At 45.8% G+C, this 12,966-nt stretch overlaps 1 protein-coding gene across 1 annotated transcript in view; it reads left to right on the forward strand.

Moving 5' to 3' along the window:
• Positions 1 to 12,966, forward strand: part of PODXL (podocalyxin like) — a 79,893-nt gene that overhangs the window by 46,319 nt on the left and 20,608 nt on the right. Inside the window, exons 2-4 of the mRNA XM_081880278.1 lie at positions 6,114 to 6,566; positions 7,144 to 7,466; positions 7,830 to 7,901. Coding sequence (XP_081736404.1) covers positions 6,114 to 6,566; positions 7,144 to 7,466; positions 7,830 to 7,901 — 848 coding nt within the window. The remainder of the gene's footprint in view (positions 1 to 6,113; positions 6,567 to 7,143; positions 7,467 to 7,829; positions 7,902 to 12,966) is intronic.

Raw genomic sequence — 12,966 nt, forward strand, 5'->3', positions numbered from 1 at the left:
GTCCACAATTTCTAGCGTTGTGAGAGAGGGAGACAAAATTTCCTCGTCCGCTTTCTCCAGGCCAGGCATAATCTTACGAAATTCTCTGAACTAAAAAGCCCTCAAGGCTGCAGCCTCCCTCCATCGAGCTGCTTTCTTTCCTCACGATAATTTTGTTTTGCTGCATTTCACTCCGTGAGATAGTAAGGCAGGGGAAGGGGAAGTTCGGCAAGGTGACGGAGCAAATCGTTTTTTCCAGCAGGGAAAGGCGGCATCTGAAATCCACCCAATGGAGCGGTTCAGAGGGGGGGGGGGCAAAAAGCTTGTCCAACACACACAGAAGAAGAACTACTCCTCGCACATCTGTGCAAAAGGAGCACGCTGGATAAATACACCTATTGCCCCCCACCCGCAAGCTCTTCTCCATGAACAAATTTCCGGGAAAACCTGGAAAATCGTCCGCGGTGAGAGAGATGGAAAAAACCAACTCACAGAGCTCAGGAAATGAGAGAGGAACTGTCGGGCAGGAAGAGAAGGAATGGCCGGTTCAAAACAGATGTTGCAGCTTGGCTTAGCTGTCCCTTCCCATAGAACCCTCAACGAAACATCACCCCCCACCAAAGATATGAAATTAAAGCTCACTAGCAAACTTGCGGGATGCGGGTGGCGCTGTGGGTTAAACCACAGAGCCTAGAGCTTGCCAATCAGAAGGTTGGCGGTTCGAATCCCCACAATGGGGTGAGCTCCTGTTGCTCGGTCCCTGCTCCTGCCAACCTAGCAGTTCAAAAGCACGTCAAAGTGCAAGTAGATAAACAGGTACCGCTCCAGCGGGAAGGTAAACGGCGTTTCCGTGCGCTGCTCTGGTTCGCCAGAAGCGGCTTAGTCCTGCTGGGCACATGACCTAGAAGCTGTACACCACCTTCCTCGGCCAATAAAGCGAGATGAGCGCTGCAACCCCAGAGTCGGCCACGACTGGATCTAACGGTCAGGGGTCTCTTTACCTTTACCTTTAGCAAACTTGCAGATGCATAGCAGGTTATTTTGAATTAATTGGATTTTGTGTGGTGAGGGGAAATCCAGTTGAAATGAGAAATGAATACGCCTTAGCATTTTGAGAATTATGCCCTTTTAAATGTTTTGTGTGATGGGGGGGTATTGATTTGCTGCTGTAGTTCTTGTTTTTATTACATATTTTGTGGTTTTTGTATTGTAATTTTATGTTGGGAACTGCCCTGAGATCTACGAGTGAAAGGCAGTACAGTCTTACCATGGAAGTTGAACGGAATCCATTCCAGAACTCCGTTTGACTTCCAAAATGTTTGCAAACCAAAGCGTGGCTTCTGATTGGCTGCAGGAAATGTTGAAATGTTGTTGTTGTTGTTGTTGTTTAGTCATTTAGTTGTGTCCGACTCTTCGTGACTCCATGGACCAGAGCATGCCAGGCACTCCTGTCTTTCACTGTCTCCCGCAGTTTGGTCAAACTCATGCTGGTAGCTTTGAGAACGCTGTCCAACCATCTTGTCTTCCATCGTCCCCTTCTCCTTGTGCCTTCCATGTTTCCCAACATCAGGGTCTTTTCCAGGGAGTCTTCTCTTCTCATGAGGTGGCCAAAGTCTTGGAGCCTCGGCTTTAGGATCTGTCCTTCCAGTGAGCACTCAGGGCTGATTTCCTTCAGAATGGAGAGGTTTGATCTTCTTGCAGTCCATGGGACTCTCAAGAGTCTTCTCCAGCACCACAATTCAAAAGCATCCATTCTTTGGTGATCAGCCTTCTTTATGGTCCAGTTCTCACTTCCATACATCACTACTGGGAAAACCATAGCTTTAACTTTCCTTGAAATGAGGAAGGGGCAAATTTCTTACGTGACTATGAATTTGCCAGCCAAAACATCTGGTCTTTACTACAGTATATTTTCAATTGTCTCATAAGACTCATGACTGAGAGGTTTTTTTTCTTGCGACTCGAATATACGAGGTCAATGTTAGGGCCGATATTACAGGCACGGCTCACTAGCAAGTCAATAGTTAGCTTCATTTTAAAAACAGTAATCTTTCTCTCCCCCCCCCCCCATGGCTTTCAGGTTTGAAGCGAAAGGTATGCAGAGCGAGAAGCTAGCCCAGCACTAGAAGGGCATCTTTTGTGGTTCAATCCCTCAAATTAAACGGTGTGCTCAACCTTTGCAAATCTGTTTCTGGCTGCTTGGAAGAACTTGGCAAAAAAGAGGCTCTCTTTGTTCAGCCTCGGGCATCAGCCCTGCCCAGTGGTAATTTATAGGAATATCCTTCAGCTTTGTTGGAACCGAAAATCAGTAGGGGCTGCGTCGCCATTAAAGGAAGAGGCCACACTGCAATTCTGCTGGTGGTTCGCAGTTCAGTGTTAGAGCATCTCCTTTGACTTGTACAAGGAGAAGAAGAAGAAGAAGAGTTTGGATTGGCTCTCCAAGTTCAACCCCTGGCATCTCCAGGTTGGGTTGCCCTGCCTGAAATGCTGGACAGCCCCCTGCCAGTAGGTGTAGGAGATACTGAACTAGCTGGATCCATGTTCTGACTCATGATAAGGCAGCCTCTTTTGTCAGACCATCAGTATTGTCTATTCTGATGCACCACGACTCTTCCCATTCTCAAAGCAGAGACCTCCCCAAGCCCTGCAAGCTGATGGTCCTTCAAGTCAGGATGGAGAACCTACAGGCTCCTAGATGTTGACAGGACACTGACATTACGTGACTACTGGAAGCAGCTTCCCAGGGTTTCAGACAGGGTATGGTCCCCAGCTCTAATTGGAGTTGCTGGGGGATGCTCAAGAGATGCTTAGAGAGCCAGTGTGGTGTAGTGGTTAAGAGCGGTGGACTCGTAATCTGGTGAACCGGGTTCGCTTCCCCGCTCCTCCACATGCAGCTGCTGGGTGACCTTGGGCCAGTCACACTTCTCTGAAGTCTCTCAGCCCCACTCACCTCACAGAGTGTATGTTGTGGGGGAGGAAGGGAAAGGAGAATGTTAGCTGCTTTGAGACTCCTTAGGGTAGTGATAAAGCGGGATATCAAATCCAAACTCTTCTTCTTTTTCTTCTTTTTCTTCTTCTTCTCAACCAATAAGGCCCTTCTTAACTGAGAATGAGAGCTGTGTGCCTGGCGAACGGGCCCTAGGTTTCCAAGGCTACCATATGGTGCTTTTCATGAACGTTTATTTCCCTGCCAGCCATCGATCCCGTCCCAGACTAGGCTAGAAGCCTTCGCCCCAGCCGCCCCCTGCGCCAGCTATCTCGTAGAGCAAGGCCCGTCACGAACCTGTTACCCTTCTTGGCCTCGTCTGGGCCGGGTTGATAAGAGCAGGAGGCAGAGTTCCTCCATCCGCTTGGCCCGAGCCAGAAAATTATTTTTATCTAGCCATAGCCTTGGGAGCGGAGCAAGCAACACATCCTCAAACAGCTTGTCCCCTCGGAGGTTTGTGTGCGATAGGGAACAAGAACTGCGTGTGGGTTTTGAGAATGGTTTTAACCTCTCCCTGGCGGCAAAGACAAGCATTTATTATCTTCAGCTCAAAGGTCAAAGCACCGTCAGTTAACCCTGCCCTGGTGACCCGTCAAGGAAGGAACGAAACTTGAATCTAGAGATGCGCAAATATCTCAATTTCGGTTTCCCGTTTTTCCAACCTTAGATCCAATCCTTAACATTTCCACGTCGGTTTGTGATTTATTTGCCTTTTTAAAGTCCTCCTGAAAAGTCGTCACCGTTTTAGTGCAAAATTCTCCTAAGACGCCCATTTCTGCCTGCAATTTTCGCTAGCACATACATTTTTATGCGCAATATCCCTTCAAACGATGCATTTTTACATAGGCAATTTCTGCTGAGCAAACTAGGCATCTTCAAACAACTTGGAGGTTTGTTTGCAACAGCAGGGAAGTTCTGCTTCTGACCGGATTTTGATTTCGGTGAGATTCTTTGCTTCTCTTGCTTACGGCGAGCAATTTTTTAGAAAAATCCAGGAGTGGAGAAATACAATTCTGGGACCTTCTCTCTTTCACAGCCTCCCTCATACCTCAGCTGCCCTTGAGAGAGTCTGCAAAGAAGCCTTTGATTCCTTCAACCCCTTGCTCCCGCTTAATTGGAAAAGGCTGCAGAGCGGGGAAAGGGATTTCCCGAAGCCCGGCTTGCAGTCCCCACACTCAGGAGTGTCAGTGGTTCCTCAGACAGCTCTGCCTTGCATCCCACGACCTCTATGGCTCCATGCCACTGACGTTGGCGCAAGCAGGCTCAGGACGGGCTGGGCTGGGTGTGTCCCCCTCCTGCTCGACCCGAAGTTATTCTTTTGTATTTCCCTTTCCTGCTATTAATAGACTCTGAGCCAGCCTTAAGCGCCGTGTCACCAAAGGTGGCTGGACGTAGAAGGAAGTTGCCCAGATAGGAAATGGCCCCGAGACAAGAATCAGGAACGCGATACAAGAGGACCCCCTAAATGGCTCAGATGAAGATGGGGGAGGGACGGAATGAATGAGACGAGTCTTTTTCCTTTCTTGCTTTTGTTTTTTGTTTTGTTTTTAAGACTTTGGTGTTCTGCTTCAATATGGCCTTAAATAGAAATATTTATAATGCAGTGGTACCTCGGGTTAAGTACTTACCGTAATTTGTTACAGAGGTCTGTTCTTAACTTGAAACTGTTCTTAACCTGAAGCACCACTTTAGCTAATGGGGCCTCCCGCTGCCACCGCCACGTGATTTCTGTTCTCATCCTGAAGCAAAGTTTTTAACCCGAGGTACTATTTCTGGGTTAGCGGAGTCTGTAACCTGAGGCATACGTAACTGAAGCATATGTAACCCGAGGTACCACTGTACAGATATTTGGAAAGAGTTTATACAGAATGTAATACGTTATGACTAACCAGAGTTGTATCAGGAGTACAGTGGTACCTTGGGTTACATACGCTTCAGGTTACACACTCCACTAAGCTACAAATAGTGCTTCAGGTTAAGAACTTTGCTTCAGGATGAGAACAGAAATCGTGCTCCGGCGGTGCGGTGGCAGCAGGAGGCCCCATTAGCTAAAGTGGTGCTTCAGGTTAAGAACAGTTTCAGGTTAAGTACGGACCTCCGGAACGAATTAAGTACTTGACCCGAGGTACCGCTGTATAATATTTTTCTCTATAGAAAATGTATAGATTTTACCTACTGTATCACTTTTGCCCCTTTCTTTTTCAGAATTTGTTTTTCCTTTTCCTTTATCACTTATTTCTTTATGAATGAGATTGTTCTAATAAAATACCCAAACAAACCAATAGTGAAAGCTTGCCTCTAGGTATAACTGCTCTATCCTGACTCATAACCAACAGTTCAGAATCTCAGTCTGAACTAGAGGAAATCTGTGTCTCTCGTAGGCCTGGATCAAATTCAAAGTACAAGCACAAAGCTTAAGAGACTAAAGTCCAGGGGGCCAAATTTGATCCTCCCAGCCCATCTAACTGGCCCCCCACTGACCCTCCTTTGCACCCCAAATGTTTTTTGCCTAACTGGAATGTGCACATGCTCCTTGCTTGGCTAGATAAAAAATGGGCGGAGCAATGGATGCAAATATTGCATACACCACTCTTTATCCTCCAAGAGTTGTGTATGCAATATTTGCATCCATTGCTCCACCCATTTTTCCCCTCTGGCCCTACCCACCCCTGGCATGTGTGGCCCTTGGGTGCTTGTCCATGTGGCCCTCAGACAGAAAAAAGGTTTACGATTCTCCTTGCACTGACTGTGCGTTGACTCATAGCTTGTTGTTTCAGCCATGTTGAATAGATGAAGCAGTCAGAGCTTGGGAGCAATGGTTATCCCAGGGTAGCTGGCAGCATGTGAGCCAAGTGTTTATACCAGTTGCTGGAAATCGCACGCCAAGAGAGATCTGTTGTGCTCAGGTCCTGCTCGCAGGGATGCCTGGTTGGCCGCTGTGGAACCAGGATCTAGATGGGCATTGGCCCGACCCTGCAAGGATCTTCTGTAGGAATCTCGACTGAAGCATCCATGGCAGGGGCCCACCCAGCCTCTGCTTAGTAAACAGTGTTAGCGATGATTATGTCCTTCAGAAGGTTGTGGGGATGGGGGAAAGAGAACAAGTTAACCGTTTCCAAAACATGCCTAACTCTCTGGGTCTTTTTAGGAACTACCATAGCTGGAACCACGAGTGGCACGTCGGTGACGCCCACAAGCAGTGCTAAGCCCACCACCTTAACCCCCGGACGTACCGCTCCTCCACCGGCAAATGTGTCGACCCCGAAGACCACCGTCTCTGCTACTACAGCCAAAAGCAGTGTCTCGACAACTGCAGGAAGCCCCCCACTGAGTACGCTTGCGGGGACCACTAATAAACCCACAGGCACAACTTCAAGTGGAGTCAAGGGATCTCCTGTCGCCATAGCTACATCAGTGGCTGCAACCACCCCCAAACCAACTGTACCGGCGTCGACCAAAACTACACCTGCGGCCCCCCGGGAGACGACAACGTCCTTGCCAGGTGTTGGGTCAAAAGCAGTGGCCTTGACGCCACACTCTGGCGTTGTGGCGACAAGTGCCCCGACTCTGAAGCCAAGCAGTTCAGCTGCTGCCACTCCAGGTACTGTACCCAGATCCTTGGCTCATCTAGTCTAGTGCTGTCCACACTGGCTGGCAGCAGAGGTTGTTGTTGTTATTTATTAGTTAAATTTATATACCACCCTTCGTCAAAAGAGGGCCTTCTCGGTAGTGGCGCCCGCCCTGTGGAACGCCCTCCCATCAGGCTGAGAGTTCAACAGGTGCAGCGGAAGAGACGCCAGTGTGAAAGGTGGCTGTGAGCCCAGACTGCAAGGTGCTTTATTCAGAAAATCCCTGCCTCATTCTCAGGTGAAAAAGAAAACTGACCATAGAAGTTGTGGTTTTGATAATAATAATAATAACAATAATAATAATAATAATAATAATAATAATAATATTTTTTTATTTATACCCCACCCTTCCCAGTTCAAAAACCGGGCTCAGGGCAGCTAACAACAAATTTAAAACACTTTAAAACACTTAATTATAAAAGCAGCATAAAGTACAGTATAAAAACATGAATAACAGTAAAATTCAAAAATCAAAAATCAATTAGATAATAATAATAATTAGGAGGGAGTGCTGATTTTCCTCACCTCAGCTTTTTTCTTTTTAAACAGGGAAGACTGCAGGCGCTGCCAACACCACACCAGGTTCAGGAAGTGTCACCACTGTTGCTTCTACAACAGAGAAATCTACAAACAAGGCCGTCGTCCCTGCTGCAACGCCCACAGAGAAGCCAAAGAAAGCCGAGTCAACCACGAGAACAGCGACAACAAAAGAACTTGGGCGGACAGCGGGCACCACAGCCACACATACGGCGGGAGCGGTTCCACCACCACCCAGTTCAAGTTCTGGGACTTCAGTCACAAGGAAGACCCCCTCAGCCTCTCCGCAGCCCCCCGTCGCGTTTCCCGATACTTCTTTTGTAGCCCAGACCAAGGTACCCAGGGCTCAGCCCAAAGCAGTATATCCTCTAACTTTCTGCTTCCTTCTGAAGGAGTTTTCCCCCTGAGTGCTTTGGTTGAAGGTCTCCATGCTATGTACAAGGCCGGAAGGAAGGCAGGTGAAACCTTTCCGTTCCTTTCCCCCTTCAAATTATACACCGTTTTTGTTCCACTTGCTCAGTAAAGTGCTCTCACGACTTTTCTCTCTGGGCTTCACCTGCATTTCCCTGCAGAGCCGAACGAGGGTGAGGCCAGAGGTTTGCATTTGTGGAGAGCCTTTGTTTTCGTTAGAGATCCTGTGTTTTTTTTCCATTCCATGGGAATTCGTTCAGCGTTTTTGTTGTCTGGTTTTTTCCTAGATTGTTTGTGAAAAAGCAGTGCCACCAGAAGACCAGGCAATCATTTTGACCTTGAACCAATCCACGCCATGTGTAAGTACCTCCCAAGGAGTCTCTTATTGGTGGTCTCATATGATTAGATTTTTATGGAGCTTCTCTCCTTGGGGGAAAAAAAGCACTATTTATCCTGGGGTGATCAATAGTACTTTCCCTTTTGGAGCCTTCATTTTCTGAAGACCCTCAAGTTTAAACAACGCTCAGCGTTCAGTTTCCTGAAATTGTTAGGCTGTGATAGCTCCCCGGTTGGTCTCATACTTTACTCACTGCTGCCGCCACCTGGCCACGATTCCCTTCTTTTTTTAAAAAAATAAATTTTTAATAAGATTTTAAAGGTTACAAAAAGAAAAAGAAAAGAAGACAATCAAAGAAGAAAAAGAAAAAAACAATACATATCCTCAAAAAACAGAAAAAAGAAAAGAAATACATAAAAAAAAGTCAAACCTTTAACTCACTTATTTATATTCACTTATTTCCTTGACTTTCTCACGCCTCCCATTTTTGTATTCCAATTCAATTAAATATTCCAGCAAATCCTTCCAACTTTGTTTTTATCCTAATAATTTATCTTAACATATTATAATTTTACCTTCTCTCTTTCACCAATTCATTTTTGCTTAATCCTTTATATCCTTTCTACTAAAACCACATAATTTTTTTCCCCAAACATCTTTCTAACATTCCTTAAATTTACAATATTTCTGAAGATAAACTTTAAATTTCTTCCACTCTTTCTCCACCGACTCTTCTCCCTGGTCTCGGATTCTGCCAGTCATCTCAGCCAGTTCCATATAGTCCATCAGCTTCATCTGCCATTCTTCCCGGGTGGGTAGGTCTTGTGTTTTCCAATACTTTGCGATGAGTATTCTTGCTGCTGTTGTGGCGGCCACGATTCCCTTCTTTGCCATCTCCACTACCCTGGAAAAAGCAACTTTTCCTCTCTCTTTTGGATACAATTTCTTAATTTTATGATAACAAAAATACAATAAATAAACCCCCAAAGAACATCACAATCAAAATCATACATCTTAATTGACTTCCCTCCAACTTCAACTCCTGGTTCCATTTTTTTTTTACTTATTTATACACGTCCACAGAATCTTACACTCTTAACTACCCAGTTTTAAAACCTTATGCATATTATTACAAGTGACCTTTAAAAGGTCAGCTAATACACAAAACTTACTGATTATGACTGAACATTTCTCCCCCTTTTTTTTTTAAGAAAAGAGGGGGGATGGGAGGAAATTGTCTGGTGTGTCCAGTATAGTTCATTAGTTCATTAGTTTGTTTTGCCAGTCTCCTTCGTCGTCTTTGGCGGTGGCGTCTTCCTTCTATAGGGCTGCTCTGGTCTTGGCCTGGTATCTATTCTCAGATGCAGGAACCAAGTCCTTTGCATGGTAAATCCATTACGTCCTGTACCTTCCAGAATCATAGCTTCAATTTTATTTATTTATTTTTTTGGCACAAGTTATTTTCTCTCTCTATATATATATATATATATAAATTTTTATTAGGTTTTTTAAAAAAACATACAATTTTCAACAGTAATTAAACATATTTTTACATCTTATTCAAATTTTTTTACTTCCATCAGTCCCGTCTGAAAATTTTCCAATCTAATCTCTTAGTATACATTTCTTATTTTCAGCACAAGTCATTTTCAACGTTTTCTTCAAATCTTCATGTATCACTTCCCAGGCTTTCATTTCATTTCCATTTTTCATTTCCACTGCATATGGTAGCCTCTCATACCCTTTAACAGCCCTCGCTGCTTTGTCTCCATCACCGTCAAAGCTTCCCAAATCAATTCCCGCAGGGTATCCTTTTTATCTTGGGCCAAGTCATAGGCCTCGTCATAGCAGGGTATAAATAATAAATTATTATTACAGTGACACCTCAGGTTACATACGCTTCAGGTTACATACGCTTCAGGTTACAGACTCCGCTAACCCAGAAATAGTGCTTCAGGTTAAGAACTTTGCTTCAAGATGAGAACAGAAATCGTGCTCTGGCGGCGCAGCGGCAGCAGGAGGCTCCATTAGCTATAGTGGTGCTTCAGGTTAAGAACAGTTTCAGGTTAAGTACGGACCTCCGGAACGAATTAAGTACTTAACCTGAGGTACCACTGTAGTAGTAGTATTATTATTATTATTATTATTATTATTATTATTATTATTTTCCACAAACTCACCCCCAGTGCCCCTTACCTTACCCCATAAAAAGCATTATTTAGAATACTGGCTTGCTCGATCTACTAAGGAAGATAGCAACACTATGGAATTTGCTGGGTAGCAATTAATCGCACATGTATGCAAAATCTAAGTACAGTGGTACCTCTGGATATGAAGAGAATCTGCTCCGGAGCCCTGTTCAGATCCTGAAGTAAACGCAACCCACATCTGTGTATGGGTTGCAATTCGCCACTTCCGCGCATGCGCATGATGTCATTTTGAGCGTCTGCGCATGCACAAGCAGTGAAACCCGGAAGTAATATGTTCCGTTACTTCCGGGTCGCCACAGAGCACGACCCAAACACGCTCAACCTGAAGCAACTTCAACCCAAGGTATGGCTGTAGAACTATTTAGTTTATTTAAGTACGCAAAATTGATGAATGTGATATGAAATACTTTATACTTTATTATCACTTGTACAATTTTTATTCAGTGAGATTACATGAGCACCTCCCACTCAGCTCTCTTAATCTTAATTCCCCTCTTTTACTGACACACACCCACCAAACCCGAAAGTCAGTTGCCCTGTTGTTATCTTTTCATTCAGCAGCCTAACAGCCCAGGGATAGAAGCTGTTGTTTACCCTGTTGGTGCGACTAATCAGGCTTCTATATCTTCTGCCTCAGGGCAGGAGACCAAGGAAGTGCCGGCTAGGGTGTGAATCCAGCTTTTCAGCGTTATTTGCATTGCTAGTGACTCCTTCCTTCCTGGCTTCCCAGAGGCATCAGGTCAGGGACAAGATGCTTGGCTAGATGGTCCTTTGGTCTGACCTTATGTTCACCCATGGAATATGCAATTGAGGATGCCAACGCAGCAAGTTCTGCAAGAATGTTGTTGTTATTTAGTCGTTTAGTCGTGTCCGACTCTTCGTGACCCCCTGGATCAGAGCACGCCAGGTACTCCTGTCTTCCACTGCCTCCCGCAGTTTGGTCAAACTCATGCTGGTAGCTTCAACAACACTGTCCAACCGTCTCGTTCTCTGTCATCCCCTTCTCCTTGTGCCCTCCATCTTTCCCAACATCAGGGTCTTTTCCAGGGAGTCTTCTCTTCTCATGAGCTGGCCAGAGTACAGTGGTGCCTCGCAAGATGAAATTAATCCATTCCGTGAGTCTCTTCGTATAGCGGTTTTTTCGTCTTGCGAAGCAAGCCCATTGACAGCTTAGCGGATTAGCGCTATTAGTGGTTTAGCGGCTTTTAGCGGCTTTTAGCAGCTTTTAGCGGCTTTTAGTGGCTTATCGGCTTATCGGATCAGCTGATAAGCGGCTTAGCTGCTTAGAAAAAGGGGGGGAGGGAAAAAACCCCGCAGGAACTCACAAGACATTTTCGTCTTGCGAAACAAGCCCATAGGGAAATTCGTTTTGCGAAGCGCCTCCAAAACGGAAAACCCTTTCTAGCGGGTTTTCCGTCTTGCGAGGCGTTCGTCTTGCGGGGCACCACTGTATTGGAGCCTCAGCTTCAGTATCTGTCCTTCCAGGGAGCACTCAGGGCTGATTTCCTTCAGAATGGAGAGGTTTGATCTTCTTGCAGTCCATGGGACTCTCAAGAGTCTCCTCCAGCACCAGAATTCAAAAGCATCAATTCTTTGGCGATCAGCCTTCCTTATGGTCTAGCTCTCACTTCCATACATCACTACTGGGAAATCCATAGCTTCAACTATATGGACCTTTGTTGGCAAGGTGATGTCTCTGCTTTTGAAGATGCTGTTTAGGTTTGTCATTGCAAGAATACTAAATGAGTGTACTGAGGGGTAGACAGCCATTCTTTCCCTGGTAGGGAGTTCTGGGAAACAGGGTGCCACCGCCCAAAAGGCTCTGCTCTCCGTAGTTGCCCTCTGCATCATGCAGAGAGGTGGGATCACCAGCAAAACCCTCCTGAGTGGATTTTAACACTCAGGCTAGTTGGTCCCAAGCTGTCCATGCTAGCACCTTGAATTAGCGAGATCCCATCTCCTCGCCGCTCCAGATAGCAAACTGCTCGTGGCATTCTGCAGATTCCAGACACTCTTCAAGGATTGCCCCGCATGCCACACAATTGCAGCAATCCAACTGGGTGTGGTTACAGCGGCCAGGTACCTATCTCAGCCATTGTATTTGCATATGGGAATAGAGTCACATTTTAACTTGAAATGGGTGGTTTGAAAGCCGCCAGAACAAGCTCTGAATTGTCAGCATCCACTAAAAAAACCCATCCAGCTGGGATTTTTAAGACTTAATGTTTGCAGGGTGCACACTGCAAAGTGCTTGATGCGACGCCCACCAGGTTAGTCCTACAATTCAACTAAAAATAGACAGCTGGTTAAGTACAGTCATGGGGGCCCCCAGTTTCCAGTACCCTCCCTCCTGCCCCTGTCCCTTGTGAGTTGAGTTGCAAGCGTGTGAATGGAGTGTCTTTCAGCTCATTATGGCAGCTGTGATATCATCTTTTCCGGCAGCCAAGTCAGGAAGTCTGCAGGCCTGATTTTCGCAGGGACATAACCATTGTTGGAAATAATCGCTAACGACAAGCGCCAATTACGTTTTGAAAGAGACCCTCGTGAAATCCTCCAGAACTGTCGAACCCCACAGTTATTTGGGGCGTTTTGGGGTTATTCCCACAATCACAATAGCAATTTCCTCTCCCTCACCTTCCTTCGGCTCCCCTGCAGGGAAAGATGCAGCTGTGAAATAATGGGTGTCTTCCGTCAGGCCTCTCTTAGGAGCAGAATCTCCCTCTCAGGAGGAGGAGAAATGAATAGAATAACCCTCCTTGGTCCCAGGTTGTTCTCAACAGATAACAAGACCCTCTGATGCTTAGGGGAAGACAAACATGTCAATTTCTCTCAGTTTCTGGGTTTCTCCAGTCTTAATTTTAGTTTTCCACATATAGG

Source organism: Podarcis erhardii, assembly GCF_964252035.2.
Source record: "Podarcis erhardii genome assembly, chromosome: 10".
In the NCBI taxonomy this organism is placed as follows: Eukaryota; Metazoa; Chordata; class Lepidosauria; order Squamata; family Lacertidae; genus Podarcis; species Podarcis erhardii.